General features: G+C 47.0%; 1 protein-coding gene and 2 non-coding genes across 3 annotated transcripts; 1 reads left to right on the top strand and 2 right to left on the bottom strand.

Moving 5' to 3' along the window:
• Positions 1 to 144: 144 nt before the first annotated feature.
• On the bottom strand, positions 145 to 16,089 carry LOC149335387 (uncharacterized). The gene is made up of 8 exons (XM_089553911.1): positions 16,086 to 16,089; positions 14,584 to 14,693; positions 13,665 to 13,806; positions 11,170 to 11,256; positions 3,839 to 3,958; positions 1,919 to 2,058; positions 1,666 to 1,788; positions 145 to 363 (listed from the first exon to the last, which is right to left on the bottom strand). Exons 1-8 carry the CDS (start codon positions 16,087 to 16,089, stop codon positions 145 to 147), a joined length of 945 nt encoding a protein of 314 aa, XP_089410037.1.
• LOC149335389 (U6 spliceosomal RNA) lies at positions 12,587 to 12,692 on the bottom strand. The gene has a single exon (XR_016284691.1). It is a non-coding gene; the product is annotated as a U6 spliceosomal RNA (small nuclear RNA).
• Positions 12,781 to 12,852, top strand: TRNAD-GUC (transfer RNA aspartic acid (anticodon GUC)). The gene has a single exon. It is a non-coding gene; the product is annotated as a tRNA-Asp (tRNA).
• Positions 16,090 to 18,436: the final 2,347 nt, after the last annotated feature.

Raw genomic sequence — 18,436 nt, 5'->3', positions numbered from 1 at the left:
AACCGCTATGGTGACGTCACTTCTCTCCATCCAATGGGAATTATTCGGTCTGTAGACGTCACTTCTCTCCAACCAATCAGCAAATTTTACGACCGACGACGAATTTTTTCCCCGACGAGACTTTTAATGCTGTCGCATTAAAAACTAACAAGCGACGTGGCTCGCCTTGTCCTTGCAGGAGAGCGGGGCGTAGTCTCCGGAGAGCGCGAGAGCGGCGTACGCCTCGTACAGGCCGGTCAGCTGCGCAACAAGCACGTGTTCGGCGCTGAACAGCGGGTGGTGGTCGAAGCGGAGCGAGGAGACGTCCAGCTCCAGCTCCAGCTCCTGCTCCGCGTCGCAGTGGTACGGCACGCAGGTCAGCGCCTGCCGGGGAGCCGGAGAGAAGGTTCAGCGTATGTCAGGGGACACTATATCCGCGGACGCGTCGGTTACACTCGGGTGAAGGGTGTGATGCAGTAAAAGTAAAAAATAAAGTTAGGCTACTGAGATTTCGCAAGAGTTTAAAGGTACACTGACGGACGAATTCAAGTTAATCTGTATCGATTTAGAAGAGGCTACGTTCACAGAAAATGAAGCTTTTACAGGGTAGAAAGTGCCAGACAATGAATTACAGGCATCCTTAACACCGACCATTTTAGCTCCTCAACTGCGATGAGATCAATGCTTTCTCGTCGAGGATCTTTTAGGCCTGCCCACATTACCATCAAATTTCAGATGTGATCACGGAGTACATGATAGTCTGAACTTCTCAACGCCAGAAGTTTGAATCGAGTGGCTTGGAAAAATACTTTATCTTTAGCTCATTATTTATCTGCATTAATACGTATTTTGCTGCCCAACGAGCTTTGGGCAGCCACAAAAAGTGAAGCCCCCGGCGCGGTGGCTCAGTGGTTATGGTACTCGGCTGCTGACCCGAAATATGCGGGTTCGATCCCGGCCGCGGCGGCCGCATTTCTATGGAGGCGAAATTCTAGAGGTCCGTGTGCTCTGCGACGTCAGTGCACGCTAAAGAACCCCAGGTGGTAGAAATTATTCCAGAGCCTTTCATTACGACGTCCTTCACAGCCTGAGTTGCTTTGGGACGTTAAACCCCAATAAACCAAACAAAAAGTCAAGCAAGTGAATTTTACTAAAACTAAAAATTGGATGGAGTAGTTTTCAGCGTCCTTGTAAAGAGCCGTTAACAGCACTAGTAACTGGTCGCAGCTGGTGCAGGCGCTGAATGAAAAGGGGCATACATTAATGCTAACACGGTCCAGTTGACCAGAGTGTTTTCCATCCAGCGCTTGACTCCGTGAAAACAAAATTGCCGGTTGTTACCCTGCGTTTTCCCGTATGAAATAATGCATCACGTGCTCTGCCATAGTTCGACGAATATTTCGTTCACGAAGCAACGACGCTTTAACTACCCTTATATGCAATTCTGTCATCGACGCCAGCGCAACAGTCTATAAATAGAACTCTTTCTAAAAATAACTATAAAAAAGAACGTCCGGACATATCCGTTCCTCCCGGGCGATGAGGTAAAAAGGGTAGCTATGCGGCACCTTATCTCCTTTCTCACTTGAGTACAACCTCTCCCAAGCCCGCCTAGAGCACGTGACACACTACAACGCTTGTGCACGTGACAAAGTCTCTCATACACATACCATTGCAAGCTCTTACTTTCATATACTTTGGTTTGAAGGCCTCACTCTCGTCGTCGTAATCCCAGAGGCGACACGGCTTATCGGTGATTACGCACGGTGACGAAGCCACGGTTCCTTCATTGTCGAACCACTGCAGCTCCTGAAATCATCGAAAGGGGGACTCAGAATTCGGAATCACAACAAATTACAGTGCCCCATCTGGGTCGCACAAATAGCTAGCTAGCATGACATCCTAATGAAAAGATACATGCGACAACGCTTTCTCTCACCCTTTGATTTATCAGTCGGTGTTCCATCTGGTTTATCGCAAAGCACGAAAGTTTGTCCGACGCCGATGCTCTCTGCCTGGTCCGACTGTCAGTGCCATCTTCGTTATCTCCAGCGTCCTTCAGTTTCGAAGATAACGGCGCTGTAAGCAGTGTAAAACATGTTAAGCCATGCTGGCCGCTACACTCTGAACAGAGAGGAGTACAAAGGGGGTAGGTTGTCCTCTAGCGCATTTTCTTTTATAAAAGGGGGTGAGCTAGAGGACAAACTTACTCTCTCTTTTTACTCCCATACAGGCATATTCGTGTTTAGAGTGTAGCATCGTTCTTAGTACCCGCCCTGATTCTCTTGACAAGGTAAGTTGCTGGGCGAGTTGGTTCCGATATTCCATGACTACAGCGCAACGAACGGGACAAGAAGAAGGGCACAGGCAGAGACACAACACAGCGCTGACTTACAACTGAAATCTTAATTATCTGCCAGCCGGAATAAGTACCTAGCAGGCGGTGAAAAATGAAAAGTAATAGACACAAGTCATACAGCGGAAACAAAAAAATTCAAAAAAATAAAAAAACAGACTAAAGCACACGCGTGTCAACATTCACATTCAAGGTAGCGTTTTTCTTTTCCTGACAGCAGTATAGATGGTGCGCTTATGCAATCTTCAGGGAGCCTTGCTATACCTTGCTATAGCCTTGCTTACCTCCCACATGAGTACGCGGATTATGGTAATTGAAATTATATCTAAAGAACGGAGCAAAACTGTCTTTCCCCAGTGTCAGTAAAACAAAAATGGCTGTGGCTTAGCTTGGTTAAGCCCGGTAATTGCGAAAGCAATATCCGTAGCTACGCCATGGTTCAGCTGGTAGTGTAGCTGGTGGTGGTGCTTGTGGTTAGACTTGTGGTTTGCACTTGTGTGTGACTTGTGGATGGCATCGGTTATACAATCCAATCAAATCTAATCAAATCTAATCAAATCTAATCCAATATGCTAATCCAATCCAAACCCCCAATCCAAATTAATCCTCAATCCATTTAATCCAAACCCCTCAATCCAATCCAATCCAATGCAATCCAATGTAATCCAATATGCTAATTTGGTAGCTACCGGCCTCGCTACATGACGGGCTGAAAGTGCAACTAGTATTGCTTTCGCAATAAAAAGCGCAGGTATCCGGAGGTAACTGGCAGAGGTCCTGTATCCTGCGGTGGGCTTGAGAGAGTTGATGATGATGATTACGGTTATGCTGGCGGTAATGACAATGATCAATTAGCAGAGTTGTATGAACTGATAAGGTATAACGGAAAATACGCAAAACAAATCGATAAAAGTCAGTGATGCAGAGTGGTGCCGTCGAGAAATCAAAGCAGCCACAAGGCGTAAAAAGAGACAGAAAACAGTGCTGCCTGTCTCTTCTTGAACCACGTGCCCCAATTATTTTCTCAACGTAACCCAAAAACCACTAGCCCAACAATAAACTGTTGTAGAGAGAGTAATTAAAGGAAAGGCGAGAAAAATGACCTCTTTCAAGTCCAAAGAGCTGTCATTTCGATGGGGAAGAGGAACAAATAAAGACGAAAGAGCGTTTCCAGAAGACGGATATAACCCGTGAAAAAACAAGGTGCACGCACGCAGGCTATAACTGGTCTCTGACTTGTATATTTCAAGTGCAACCGCAGAGTTCGGAAAGTTTTCTGATACAAAGCAGTAAAAAAGGACGGAGACCTAGAAAACGTTCATATTGTCCTTATAGTGGTTGAAGGAATCAGCGCTGTGTTCACACTGCATTTCACCAAAAAAGCATGCTCGCTCGAACGAAACGAAGAAAGTATGGCTTTCATTTCAGCGATGCGACACTGCCCCGTCTTCCTGTGACATTGTCACGTTTGCAAAATCGCATCACTATTTTGTGTTCACGGACCTTTGGATGACGAAGGAAAGTGCAGGTTGGTGTCGACCTGGGGTTTGTGTTCCGCCCTCAGCATCTTGCAGGCGAGCTGCTCGTCGGGAACGCAGTCTTCGGACGTCAGCAGGTTCTCGTCTAAAGAAAGAGAGAGTAAAATAATTTCTAGAAGCGCAAAACAGCGTGTCTCTCATTCACATTTGGTTTAAAATAACGGCAAACCAATATCCGCATTTTCGGACAGAATCTATACTTATTCACGCGTCGAATCAAGCTAGAAAGGGAAGGGAAGAGAAAACTTTATTTTACTCTAGTCCTTTTTCCTGCGGTTTGGGGGCATCTATCATGGGCGTCCGGAGGGGGGGGGGCAAGGGGGGGCGGCTGCACCCCCCTGGAAAATCACTCACTCGAACCGTGAGTGATGGCCGCACGTCAGGGGCGGCGGTGCGCTCAGCCAAAAGAGTAAAAGCGGCCCTGCTTCCACGCTTTGGGTCACATCTGCAAAGTGCCGCGTCCGGGGACGCGTCGTTGCAGACATACAGCGGCACCGGCGAGCATGTGTTTCGAGCCGTCTTGAGATGTGTGCCTGTTTCTTTGATCTCTAGAGAGATAGCGACACGGAGGCAGACAGTGCACACCCCGGCCACCGATGAATTCTTCAGGAGGGAGGGACAAATCAGCCGTGTCCATCCCCGCTTTGTCGGACTGCTCAGGGGCAAGCGGGCGATGAGTTGGCGCCGCCGCCGCTCGCTGTCTCCTCCGATCCACGGGAGAGCGCAGTTCGGTACAAGCGCCGCTTTCAGAATTTTCGGCAAAGGGGATTAGCTGCTTTTGTTCACGGCGACGCAGTCTCCAGAGGCGCCCCCACACCAGCGTTCCTTGCGTCTTCTCCGGAAACCAGCGCCTTTGGTCAAGGCAGCCCGATGGCGCCTGCCTGGCTCGCCTGTCACCTCTGGCTGGGCCTCAAATCCCAACAGCGCCCATGTACTGTGCGATGTCAGTGCATGGTAAAGAGACCGTCCGTCCCTCATAGCCTGAGTCGTTTTGGGGCTCTGAACCTCATAAAAACACACAAAATAAATTTTCCGACCGGAGTGGCGAGTGTCCCTTCCCCTCGGAAGTCGCGCGGCGTTCCTTGCGTGTGCGCGCCTCTTTGTTTGTGCTTCGGTGTTTTTAGTGGCCGGTTGTCAACGAAGCTGAGAACAACCAAGACAGCGGACGAGAAAACGACGAGCGGCGAGTAGTGTGTGTGCAAACACTCGACTGTGCGGTTGCGCGAGCAAGATGGAGCGAGGTGTATGAAGCTGCGAGCGTGCATTTATCTTGTAAATAAGTTTTCGCTGCATACATAGTCATTTTTTGTTTTCAACGTACGCATTCAACCGTTTTTTCAATCAATGTGTATATATTTTTAACACTACCAACCCCGAAGAACTCCATAGCCAGCTTTGTCTCGCGCGGTTCCGAATGATGGACATTCGGCGCTTCTTCAAGCGTCAGCGGTTGTCTGACGAAGCGTTATCCAAATGCGCCCCTGCAGATTCTGGTGTGATATGTGACAACGGTGTAGCATTTGAACAGAGTGATGCAAGCTTTTATCACCGGACAGTAGCTGATGTCGTCGACTCCATGGAAGGGACTCTGTCAACAGTGAGTTCAGGTAATGCAGCAGGCCGAGATGATTCCATTTCTCCTTTCCTGGGATTTAAGTCCGGATTTGACCAGAGCGATGCAACCTTTCATCACCGGACAGTAGCCGACGTCGTCGTCTCTATGGAAGGAACTTCACCAGCGAGCTCCGGTCACGCAGTAAGCCGAGACGATTCCCTTTCTCCTTGCTTGGGATCGAAGTCCGGAGACAACATCAAGAAAACAAATAACTTGCCTCAAGAATATGACTTAGGAGAGTTTCTAGGCAAAGCTAAACTCACTGGCATACCGGACTTTTTGAAGTTACGTCTTCTTACTAAGCCATGGTCGCCAAATGTCACATATGATTTTAAGAAGGATGTAACACCTGGAAAGAGGCCTTTTCGACATCAGTGGCTGGGAGATTACGCCCCCTGGCTTGCGTACTCAGCGACAGCGAAAGGCGCCTTTTGTCGTTTTTGCGTAATTTTTCCTCCGCGTGTTCACCGGGGTACTCAAGGTAGTTTTATCGTGCGCGCTTTCAGTAACTACAGAAAAATGCACGAGGCGTGCAGGGATCACGTAAAATCCCAATGGCACCAGGAGGCAATGACGGCCTCACAGAACTTTATGGATGTGATGAAAGGCAAGCAGCTACCCGTTGTACAGCAGCTGAACAGAGCACTGCACGCGCAAGTTGAAAGGAACCGTGAGAAACTATTTCCAATAGTTTCCACCATTGTCTTTTGCGCGACGCATGACTTGCCGATTCGCGGCAAGCAGTCCGATAGTGGAGTCTTCAATGATCTGCTTGACTTTCGTGTAGAAGCTGGAGATACTCTACTTCAGGAGCACTTCGCTTCTTCTGCTGGCAATGTCAAGTACACTTCTGTCCGCGTCCAGAACGAGATCATCACAATCTGTGGCGACATCCTGAGAGAGCAGATAGTTACCGAAACTAACAAAGCGTTTGCTTTTTCCATTCTTGCTGACGAAACTGCAGATATTTCAGGAAAAGAGCAGATGTCTATAGGCGTTCGCTTTATTGACAAGGCGGAAGTCGAAGTGTGCGTTCGAGAGCAGTTTTTGGGATTTGTAGAGCTGGAGCAATTAAACTCCGCTTGCATCGCCGCGGCAATCTTGAAGCTTTTGACGAATGTCGGACTGATTCTTTCGAACCTCGTTGGACAGGGGTACGATGGATGCTCTACAATGGCTGGAAAAGAAGCTGGAGTGAACAAAATTATACAAAAACAGTTCCCGAAGGCACTATTTTTCCACTGTGCAAGTCACAAACTAAATCTCGTCATCAACGATTTGAACGACGTCTCTGAAATTCGAAACACAATTGGGATAATCAAACAAACCATAAACTTCTTCCGCGAGAGCGTGCTCCGGAGAAAATTGGCGCCCAACATTCCGATGCTGTGTGAGACAAGATGGTCTGCAAAGTACAAGTCTATTAGGATCTTCTCTCAGCATTACGTGGCCATAGTCGAAGCACTCGAGCAGCTCGCGTCCACGGAATCATGCTCGAACGCTGCAACTAGACAACGAGCTCACATCCTCTACTGCGCAACAACAAGCTCATCTTCGCTTCTAGCCTCGCTTTAATTTGCTGTTTGTAATTTTTCTTTCATGTGTGTATTTTACTTATTTATTTTATTTGTATATAAATAAATAAATTTACTCCGCAAATAGTGCCTTTTTGCTACGAACATACCCCCCCCCCTCCCCCTCCGGCGCCAACAACCAATGGGGCCCCCCCCAGCAAAAAATTCTGCGGACGCCCTTGGGCATCTTCAGAGACGTTTTCTCCTTGATTCTATCCCCAGGAGTCTTCTCTGTCGAAGTCGTCCGCCTCTAATCAGCGGTCGGTTGCCCTCAGTCCAGGGCTCCGCTGGCCACTGCCGCCCGTTGAGCTCGCTGTACCAGACCTTGTTGGTCTTCACAGCGGTCGCTGGACAGCAGAGTTTCCCATTGCTCCGCACTCGGGTTTTGTAATCAAGCTAAAAAGGCTTTTAGTGCGTTAGCATTACTGCCATTGGTTGGTAAAAATCAGTACATCTGGCGTTGTGTGACCCCGCCACCATTCAGAGGGCCTCCTTCCACTACCCATCACCTTTGATTTCCGCCCACCTCCAACATCCAGAATTGTCCACCAAAAATCAAACAACCCACGCTCATTCGCCGGAACATTCTCCCACCCCCATCCTCAGAAAGCTTCCACTTATTGCCAATCAACCTACACCGTCTAGAGGCCATCATCATCCGCCACCAACCAGTCTACCTTCACCTTACTTAAGCTTTACCGTCATTATCATCATCATCAGCCTGACTACGTTCACTGCAGTACAAAGGCCTCTCCCATGTCTCTCCAATTAACCCTGTCCATTGCCAGTTGCGCCGACTGTATCCCTGCAAACTTCTCAATCGCATCCGCCCACCTAACTTTCTGCTGCCCCCTGCTACGTTTGCCTTCTCTTTGAATCCAGTTCGCTACCCTTAACGACCATTGGCTATCTTGGGGAACAAACGTGGGTCAAGGAAATCCTACTCGAAACCGAACGTTCAAATAGCACCAAAAACCCATCTCCACTTTTAGAAGGCCATACCCGTCACACAATTACTCACGTCACCTCCATACATCTCCACCCACGAGAGGCATACGCAAAACTGGAACGTCAGAGCGACGGCGAAATACAATTCAAAGCAGCAACAGGGACGAGATCATTGCAGCAGCGAATGCACCACCAATGCCGCTAAAGCAGATTTGTCGCATTACCTCGCGTGATTGCCTGTGCATATTTTCTTTCTAGGTACCAGCTTAGCATGTGTCGAAAAATGTACAAACTCATTATGTCGAGCTCCTGCTGGTTGAATTTCGGTCAAATATTCCGCCACCCTCTGTAAAGCTGTCGATTCAATCATATCGCCAAAACCGCTAGCATTATTAAAAAAATTGATCAACTGCACGACGACCATTTCTTAACTTTATTATTGAAGTAAAGTCCAATTACTCAAAGGTTGCGCTTTGTTTTCGTCCTTGTCTTCGATCCCAAGACACCCACCCAGCCAAAAGCCAGCACACGAATTTGGGCATGTAAATTCTAGAGTGCATTTGAAAGCAATAGGAAGAGCCTGATCAAGTAAGTTGTCATGTACGGTGGCTATTTGCATTGTAGCTGCAAAGTTGTCATGCCCTGACCGCCATCGAATGGATTTGAAGAAGTGTGTGTCATAATCATCCGCCAAAAGCGCTCACTCCCTACACGTTGCTTTACACCTTCCCTGTTTCTGCCTGAGATTTTTGCTATTGATTATGCAACACCGCTTGGACCAGACGGTGTTGGGTTCTGTTAGCGCGTTCCTGTGCCAAAAAAAGAAAGGCAAAGGAAGTTAATTTCCCAAATAATGATGATCCTGTTCGCTAGCCTCTACTGAAGTTGTCTTTCACCCATTGCTTCTACGTAAAACGTGGTGCACGCTTTACAGGAGAAAAAAAAACAATATTTATTTTGTCGAATATTTTTTGTAGATACCTTCCTCGTCAGGCTCATGGGTGAGCTCGTTGGCGTCGGGGGGCGCGTCTGGCACAATATCTCCACCATCCACAGCAGCAGACGAAGGACGAACTTCCTCAGCTTCCCGTTGTTTCGTTTCGGCCGCGCCTGTCACTTCCTTCGTCCACTTTCGAGTGAAAAATGCTTCCGCTTCTTGTACCAGTGTCTTCTCGGCTAGTTCTGCAGACTGGCGGGAACAGGATGCCGTAATGTTCGCATTCAAAATAGCCACAAAGGCTCAAAAACAATTCCTCATCGAACCGCTTCTTGCTTCCCTACATCGACCGCATCGGGCAGTTAAAGGACTATAGACACCAAATTTTTGCTTGCTTGTTTTCTTCTTTCATATGATGCATTAGACTATATTACACATTTACCACCCTGTAGTGTTCGCCTACGACCAATAAATAATTTATAATAGAATTTTTTCTCAATGCTGTTTCTGTTTCGATTTAATGAACTGAACGCTGTGAAGTGCAGTTGGTCTTCAGGTCACATGAGGCACCAACAAAACGGCAATATATTGGCTAATACGTCATTCGTTGTCATTCTAGCTCTTGAAACAGGCAGTTCAAGCGTTGTAGTAATTTAAACCAAGGTTTATAATGCAGTTTTTTTCGTTCATGCCTCACGTGACCACAGCCATTGTTCCGTTAATGAAACCGAAACAGCGCGAGAGAAAAAATTCAAGTATAATTTTTTTAGCGATCGTAGGCAAATACGACGCGGTGATCCACGTATTGCAATGTCAAACACATCATTTGAAAGAAGAAAACACGCAACTAAAATTAGGTGTCTGTAGCCACTTAATACCTCTTTTAGCAGCTCAACGACTACTTGCTGCGAATAACTTAGTGAACGTTTTGTTTCTGTTGGGCCGTCTCGACATGCAAGATGTGTTATTTTAAGGCAACCTTTTCCTTCATACTGGCAAGCACTGCCCGTTCGTACTTCTTTCGCTCTTGCTGAAAGAAAGTGAAAGAAATGCGGTCTGAATTTCGTTAGTTTCAGTAATTTCAGTCATCTTATGACAAGGTTATCAACTGCAGTCACTATAGTTTAGCCACCGAGCGCACACATGAGAATCTTCTCAATAACGTATGCAAACTTATAGCGACGTCAAGTGAAATATCCCCTGATATGACGTGAGCTCAGTTTTGGTTTTGGTTTCCTGTTTTAGAATGATTTAATTCCATGTTCTAGTAATGATTTATTCCACTACGGAATATAAACTCTCAGAAACACGTGCGATAAATGAATTGGAGTGTCAGAAGAAAAAAAAAAAGATGTCGCGTATTAATTTTGTTCGGGGTCGTGTACCTGACGCACAGCCGATGTGGCGCTGGACTTCCACCTCGCCAGTGCTTCTCGGCGCTTCTTGAGAGCTTTTTCGATGGCTTCTTCCCCGATTTCGACCTGCATGAGTGACAGCAGCCGAAGCTAAAATAAGATAAAAGATATAGTAGGAAAGGAACAGTGGATAATGTTAACACTGAAAGAAAAATGCGAATGTTCTTCCCATAGCTATTTTACCCTGCCATTATCCCTTTTTCCTTAGAGCGTAGCGGTGATGCAATGGTAGCAAAAAGGCGTATACTTCCAGTGCCTAGATACATTACAAGCTTCAGAGCAGTGATTCTTGGTAAAAGTTTTAAGCAAAAGATGGGCATGGAGGGAAAGTGCGGAAGTCTCCGTAAAGCAGCCATCTCTCGCCCTTTACACTCGAAGAAATTCTCAGCATTCAGCCATGAATTTGTAATACATCAACAGAGGTGAATCGAGTTGATGTTGTTGCAGGTTGAGGTGGAGTTTGCCTTACGGTAAATCAGCCGTCAATAGCTCCACTGTAGCGATGCATTAAGTAATAATTAAAGACAAGAGTCTTGTCGCACAGCTCTGACACCTAGCCAAGCGCACAAGCACCCACAATAGCCATTGTCACAGTCAGCATCTTCAGTTCAGTATCCTGAACATATTAGAGAAGAAGGCGGGATGCTTCCTTGACTCTCTTGTTCACTGAGACTAGAATGTAGACGGAAGTTTTAGAATAGAACGAAGACGATGAGATACAGAAGACACCCCAACGATGGACTTTTGCTTACTACTTTTCATCTAAAATGGCTTTCTCCGTTCCCTTGAATTCCTGGCAGCACCCACCTGTTGAACGCGCCCTTTTCGAGGGAGAGGCGTCGGCGGCAGCAGTCTCGAAGGCGTCATCCTGGGCGGCGCCAATGGCGTCCGACCCTAGAGGGGGAAAAAAAATCGACACGGATGAACTGTTTAAGAAAAAAGCTTAGCTTGTCTTAAAACTAGGCTTTAAGACAGGTTTGGTACGGCCAGAGTATCAAGCGTTCCCAAAAGATTTAAATGAGCCATCCCAGCCACCAAATGCCCGAATTACTAACAATGAAGTCTTGCTACAATCGTTACCCGCAAGACCTCAGTGGTCATTAATGACATCACTTACTAGTTTTGATTTTATATCGTTTTTGGACTTTTTAATGAACTTGTTCTTGATTGCTAACTTGGTACCGCTTTCTTTTCTGCATTGTGCACTGCTTTTAGGGAAAATTCGATGCCTATTTTGGTCCTCCATTCACCACTCCCACTTGCGAAAACCCCTTTTCGGAAATGTGGAGCCAATAAATAACAATAAAAATGCGAAGACAGCGCCGTTTCTTGGTGATTATAGAGGAAACTAGAGAAGAAACTCTATTACTTCTATATATATTCTTGTCCGCACGTAGCTTTCATAGTCGAGAGGGAGACTTTAATGAATAAAGGAGAGGTCTGCCTGGTTATGGGCCTAACATGCTACTACAGAGGTTTCATAGTCCAGGAGCCTACAATATTTGCTATCGAACTTAAGCCGCGGTTCTGTAGCATTCATCCGAGTAAGAAAATGTACAATAGGCAATGTAAACAAAAGCATGCAATAGCAGCGATCCGTGATGAGATGCACGAACCTCGGACGTCCTCCGGCGAGTGCGATCTCTGCTCGCAGCGGTAACCTTCGAGCTGGCGACGGAACTGGGCGTTTGGCTGCCGGAGCTCAGGTCGGCGTCTACAGAAGAGCACAAATAATTATTTATTTTGAACTTATCATGATCTCAAACCTCACTATGATATCGAGATTTCATCCCCAAGACGGCGAAAGCTAAAAGTGGTAATTCTACATCGATGGTCATGAGGCACAGGTTAAAAAAATTGCTGGTGGTTTAGCTCCGGTTAAACAGACGCGATAGCTTCACTTGTTAAGCTTGGTAAATCTCTTTATTCAGCAAAACTGAAAACTGAAACTGAAAGCACGGCGACCTTGGCTTTACATGGCCTATCGCTTCAAAATACGTAAAAGAGAACAAGAAACTAAGCCTTTATCGGTGCAAAGCATACGACAAGGACGAAAAGAGACACAGACACAACACTGATTTTTAATAATTCAATTGCTGCCACGCCTGCTGTTCGCACACCCTTAAATGATATTTTAGAACTAAGAGGCATCGAACATTACATTACATTCAGTCACAAAGGTGGTTTCAAATCTTCGGACATCGCAAATGAAAATTGATTGAGCAGATATGTGGAACGCTTCACGATTTTGCGTGTCATCCTTGCGCAGGGGCCATGCTAATCTTCTCTGTATCGCTCAAATTTTAGTATATGTACTTTGGAACCAACATGCCCAAGCGTCTGCCTTGTCTGCAAGAAACTAAGCACACAATATGCTCTCATTGATGTTTCGGGTTTTAATTGACATAGTAGCCGTTCTCCTCGTTAGTATAGTGGTCAGTATCCCCGCCTGTCACGCGGGAGACCGGGGTTCGATTCCCCGACGGGGAGCTTATTTTTTTTTTTTTCGCTTAATCAAGGTAAAAACTGCAAGAACGGCGACCTTGGCTTTTCATGGCCTAGTGAAGCTATCGCTTCAAAATGCTTGTATTTCATGACGGCTCAATAGTAAAGTATGCAAGATGCACAAGTACAAGCGCGGCTTTCATGTCTCTTCTTTTTTATTTCATGAGAAAAATAATTGGAATTTCATCTCCCACACTTGCACCAATAAGAGCTTGGCAAGAACATTAACAGCTACTCTATTCGTCGTAAACAGCAAAAAAAAGAACAACTAAAGTTCACCCTCATTATTCTGTTTCCCGCTATGGCGGCGATGAACTGTCACCGACAGCTGTACCAACTCACCCCTGACCCACTCCTTCACCCACGTGTTGGATCACGTCAAGAGAGGTTTCAAATTCTCATTGGTCAGGAGAATATGACCGACTGCTGTACCGCCTCCCTTATTCCCACATCCACAAGTTTGGTCACGTGCCCGGATGCTGCCATTGGGTGCGATACAGCGGCGCCGAACGAGCGGATGAACGATGAACACAACTTCCAACAAGTTGCGGTTAAGCTGCCTTCTTTGCGCCACCGTTGCTTACAATCCAGCTCATGGTCAATGTTATGCTGAAGTTTTTGTGATGCCATTCTGAGAGAAAAGTTCGCAAGTTCTGGGACAAGTCCGTCCTCTAGCTCGGCTTCAGGATCGCCGCGCTTTACGGCCGATGTTCAGGTCGGCTTACCAAGAATGGGCGCTAATATTATTCCATGCTTAAAAGGAGTGATAGTGCCGGGGTGGGCCCCAACAGCAGCACCTGAGGTTGTGACCTTCCTGGGAAGAGGTGGAAGCCGCGGTGAAGGCCTTGCCGAAGTCGGAGACAGGGACGGAGACATGGCCGAAACCACTTCGCTCCTGTCGTCGTCAGTGAAGGCTTCGTTGTCGTACTGCAGAACGCTCTGTTAACAAAAACCGATTAGGTCGTGGTTACAGAACGGATAATAAAAACGTTAGGGGTCTCGCTGGGCAGAGCTAAACTATGAGAGCGCCAGTCACAACCCTTCAAACAACGACTCCAGAGTGCTGCTTTTTTCGCCTCCTATTAGGCACAAGATTGGATCTAACAATAATGTACTTACTGTTTGCTGTTTTGCGTCTTTCAGCAAACACTCGCTGCATTTAAATCTGCTTTATACCTTTCTACCTGCCCCATGCAGCGCATAGAGGAGGAAAGAGAGTTGTCTCCATTGGGCGATGCGAGCCTCCCCGGCCGGCGCCACCCGGTATTTTTTAATTATGTTGCATGCTTTTTTTTTGTGATAAAAAAGTATGCATTACAGCTACCTGGTTGCAAGCACTTCATTCGGGCATTACGCTCATAAGTATCAAAGGAATCGAACTTTCAACGTAATCATCGAGGGTAAATCCAACTGGCTACTTTCGCATAATTGTCGCATCGGATGTCTGCTCGTTCAGTAACTTGTTTGCCTTCATTTTTCTTAATCTTGGTGCAATGTTAGCTGGAGCGCTCCGTAGATTGTCATGACCGAACTACTTGCACTATGCTTCCCAAGAACACAGACAGGTACGATGATTACGCTACAGGTGAGCCTGCGTCCAGTCACTCGTCGTTCTGAACCTGAAAAGCTGAAGGTAGGACCTCATTGTGGACAGCCGAGGTCACCAACAGCGCCAGAAATCACGGATTATTAAATGTATTCGCTCCTTTCACTCACCTCTTTGGGCTCGTCATCTTCGGCCTCTTCCTTCCTAGATGCAAACGCCTTCCTCCGCCGTCTGAATCTCTCCTGCAGCTCCCTGCCGGGCAGCGTTGACGAATAAACGTCTAAAGTGTAAGCTTTCTGTATTTTACTGAATATACTGGAGCCCCCGTAGCAGTGATTGAATAAAATGAGCTCAAGTGTAATGAAAGTATAACTGATGCTTACAGCATCATTGCCCTCAGTGCCCCAGGTCGAGAGCTATTTCTTCCGTGCTTCGTTGTTCACGCAAGGAAGGAATCAGATTACAGTTTGGGAACAACGGATGAACACAATTTTTGGAACAAACGTCATGTCGATCCTTTTGCAGCACGCTCCTTAAAAACTGTGCAGGCTGTAAGCGGCTATGTATTTTGCTTCGGGAAACATTTGCATTCCGAATAGAATCTACACAGTCGTTTTCAAATTTTCCACGCTTGTGAGTGTCTTAAGAACGGCCTACTATTTTAATGATGGGCGGAAGTGAGGATTTCGCAGCTTAGCAAGGACTTCTTCGCGACGTATAGCCAATTAAGCTTGACAAGTACTATGCAGACTGTTTTGCCCATCAAAATGAAAAGGGCATGATAAACGGAAAAGTTGCAGTTAACGGCTTTTAACGCACGCATTTAAAACGGCTAGAGCACTTACATGTTAGGAGCGTCTACTGATACCTCGGTGCACGCCTCCGGCGCGAAGCGAGCTCAAACGTCGTTGGTGGGCGTGTTGGGCACGCCGCAGTCGGTTACCATAGCAACCACAACACAGCGGCCAGACCGCTTGGAGCGCTGCCAAAGGCGCCGCGAATTTGAACTGGATGAAAATTTTCAGAGATGGTGTTTAACAAGTAAGAAGAGAGAAATTTCGGCTTGGCGATCCTCCCGCCTTGCCCTGCTCAGCGGCGATTCTCCGTTTTGCTACTCCGGACGCATTCATTTCATTCATTAGGTTCGGTAGCCGTTCACATTACAGAGCGGCTCGCAGCACTAAGAATGCCGTTTAGACGTCGCAACGCGGTTACCTCCGGACAAGAGGGCACCTGGGAAGTCGTGGTTTGAAGTGCTGCGCTGAGGACATCCAGGACACGTAGTAAAGTCCTTGCTGTTCGAGTGTCTATAATTATTCTGTCAGTGCACAAATGACGAGCTGATCTGGAGGACCTGGAGAGCATGAGCTCGAGGTTACGAGGTGACGCAGAGGTTCCGTTGTGGTGCATGTTTGTGTAATGCCGGCCATGCTTCAGCGCATAATGACTTGCACTTGCTCTTCCTGGTGCTCAAATGGAGCATGAACCGACGAGGAAGAGGCGCCACGTGGGACAACCCCCGTGCTTGGCGAACTCTTACTCCCAGCGGTCACGTGATGTATATATACGTTAAAACTTACACCCACCTACAAGTTTACACCCACCTCCATTTCAGCTTTTGCCATTTCAGGTTAGCCCACTACTAAAGGTAACAAGGGAGCGTGCAGCTTACCCATGTTGGAGCTCCGTAAGATCAACTGGCGACAAATCTGCAAATTCTAGAGCATGTGCCGAGCACGCACGTGCGCGTTTGCTCAAGGAACGTGCAGGTATATCCGACAGCTGCAAGGGTTCTTTGTGGTTGCCATATTCTTATGAAACTTATGATGTGGGGTTTTTACGCGATATCGCGAGGAGCCCGTTGGGGCGTTTTCCCGGCGTTTTGGCGCTGTCACATTCGGTGAGGCGGCGGTTTCTGAGGCAAAAATTATGGAGCTCCAAATTGTCGCAAGTGCGGGACTGTCTACGTACGAATTTGCGTGAGATGTAGTGCAGAATTGCTAATCGCAAATCGCGCCAGCCACCGGTCGAAAGTCGAGCCGTCAACCAGCACATGCAAGGGTGTATGTGGGAGCAGGACACACAATGGGCGTCTACATATCATGGTTGTCTATGGGGAGCGGCTATGCTATGCTATTTTTTAATGCTTTTATTTTTCTTTCGTTCCCGATTTCTTCGCACAAGTTTGGTAGCAGTGTATGATTTCATTCGGGCGCAAATCGATTTTGAAGTTCGCCGTTACTGTGGCGTCGACATGGCGTAACAGGGGGAGGAACACGCGAGCCACTTCCGCTGAAGCCATCATTGTGGCCCTGCCCGCTATGAACTTAACTGAAGGGGGAACTGGCTCTAGCGTCTGTGGTGAACAAGATCCAAGCACAATAAGATTCTGGAAGGAGAAAACATGGGAGGAAAGATCTCTCTCTGACCCATGCGGCCGTTCTAACCGCCGCGCTTCCTCCGCGTATTTCGTGAACTCAGTCAGTCGCGTTATCTCGGGCGATACAGCCTGGTTTCCGGTGCTGGCCACAGCCTTTGGCGTCGTGCTCCTTCGTGCTTTAATGATGTCGGAGCAGCGATAGCTACTGTGGTGAGGTTTTGTGCTCTTGACCCTCCTAGTTGCGAATAGTGCAGCGAGACCCACAGGGATACGACTGACAGCGCTATCTGCGTACACTTTCTCACGAGCCACCGCTCCATCCGACGCCGTGGATCATGAAGCACGATTTAGTTACTACCGTAGTCAGCAACCGTAGCGCTTGGTCCGCTAAAGAGTCTGCACATCGTGGAACAGATTACGCAACTGTACATGAAACGATTTCTATTGGTGTTGCATATACAGGCACCCACAGCGAAAGTCATCTCGTTACCACTGTTTTTCACGTTTACAGAACACTAAAATTTTTATGCGCAATTATTGGAGATTGTAAGGTACCTCGTGCATGCATTAAATTGCGCACACTCACTGCGCACAGAATCTTTCTGCATTGTGTGAACTCAGTATGCACGGAATGATCATGCATGAATTGCTTGAAATGATGTTCTGAAAATGTCAGATAAACTTTCCTTTGGTGCACTGACACACTATTGTACAGAATTCTGCAACACAAGAGTATTTAGAGAATTCCTCTTCTCACCTGAGAGTAACGGGAAGGATGTTTCTATGAGAACATGCAAAATCTTTTCCCTGTTCTACAGACACAAACCAAGCAAGAACAGCACAAGTGTGATATCAAATTTGAAGAATAAAAAACAGCGGCATACCTCAGCTAAGCCAGGATATACACAGTGAAAGCAGTTTCGTCTGCAGACATTTCGGTAGAGACACGCAGTTGTCGTTACGCAGCTTGGTGGAGATTCTTCGAGAGATGGTCCTCTCGTTCGTCAGGAGTCTCGGCTGCCCTCTTATAAACTTTCTCGCCTCGTTTTCACGCTGTCGGCCGGCCTTGTACCATGCAACTACTACTGGATCGGGAGACTACCGTATTTTCTGGTGTATAAGACGCGGTTTTTGTCAAAAATCATCCCGGTGCGTCCTATACAAGGGTGCGTCTTATATGCGAATTTTTCGTTTTTTTTTTTTGCGAGTTCAGAAATTACTCAGGTTCATGCTCAAGCTTTTTTCACCGAAAAAATATCACTACCAATGATGCGGTAGTAACACGGTTAATACTTCAATACGGGGACCGCCGTGCGCCACTTTTTTTAGGTGAACTTTATCATGAAACGGCGGGGATGACGACTTCCAGAATCGCAAACACGCGGTTGTTTCGGAGGCGCAAGCAAAAGTAATGTGAAATTCCAAAAGATGGCGACAGTCGCGCTTCTCGCCATTGTCAAAACAAGCCAAGCCGGCGTTCTTTTTTAGTCATTCTTTGCAACTTCGCAACCGTGTATGCATTACGTTTATGTTGGTGACTTCGGCGTGTGTTTTCCGCTACCTACACCTGTCGTGCTCGGTCTTACTACAGTATGCCACCGAAGTTGCGCAGGAGCTACACCGCGAAGTTCAAATTATCTGCG

Source organism: Amblyomma mixtum, chromosome 7 (genome assembly GCF_055824585.1).
Source record: "Amblyomma mixtum isolate Tamu chromosome 7, ASM5582458v1, whole genome shotgun sequence".
Lineage (NCBI taxonomy): Eukaryota > Metazoa > Arthropoda > Arachnida > Ixodida > Ixodidae > Amblyomma > Amblyomma mixtum.
The sequence above is the reverse complement of the archived record's forward strand: the minus strand, read 5'-3'. Positions and strand labels throughout refer to the sequence as shown.

Bases quoted from the DNA above. Each gene is read 5' to 3' on its own strand.
- LOC149335387 (XM_089553911.1), bottom strand. The intron at 3,959-11,169 runs GTGGGTGCTGCC...CTCTTTCTTTAG, and splicing joins GAAAAGGGCGCGTTCAACAG to ACGAGAACCTGCTGACGTCC. The intron at 1,789-1,918 runs GTGAGAGAAAGC...CGATGATTTCAG, and splicing joins ACCGACTGATAAATCAAAGG to GAGCTGCAGTGGTTCGACAA.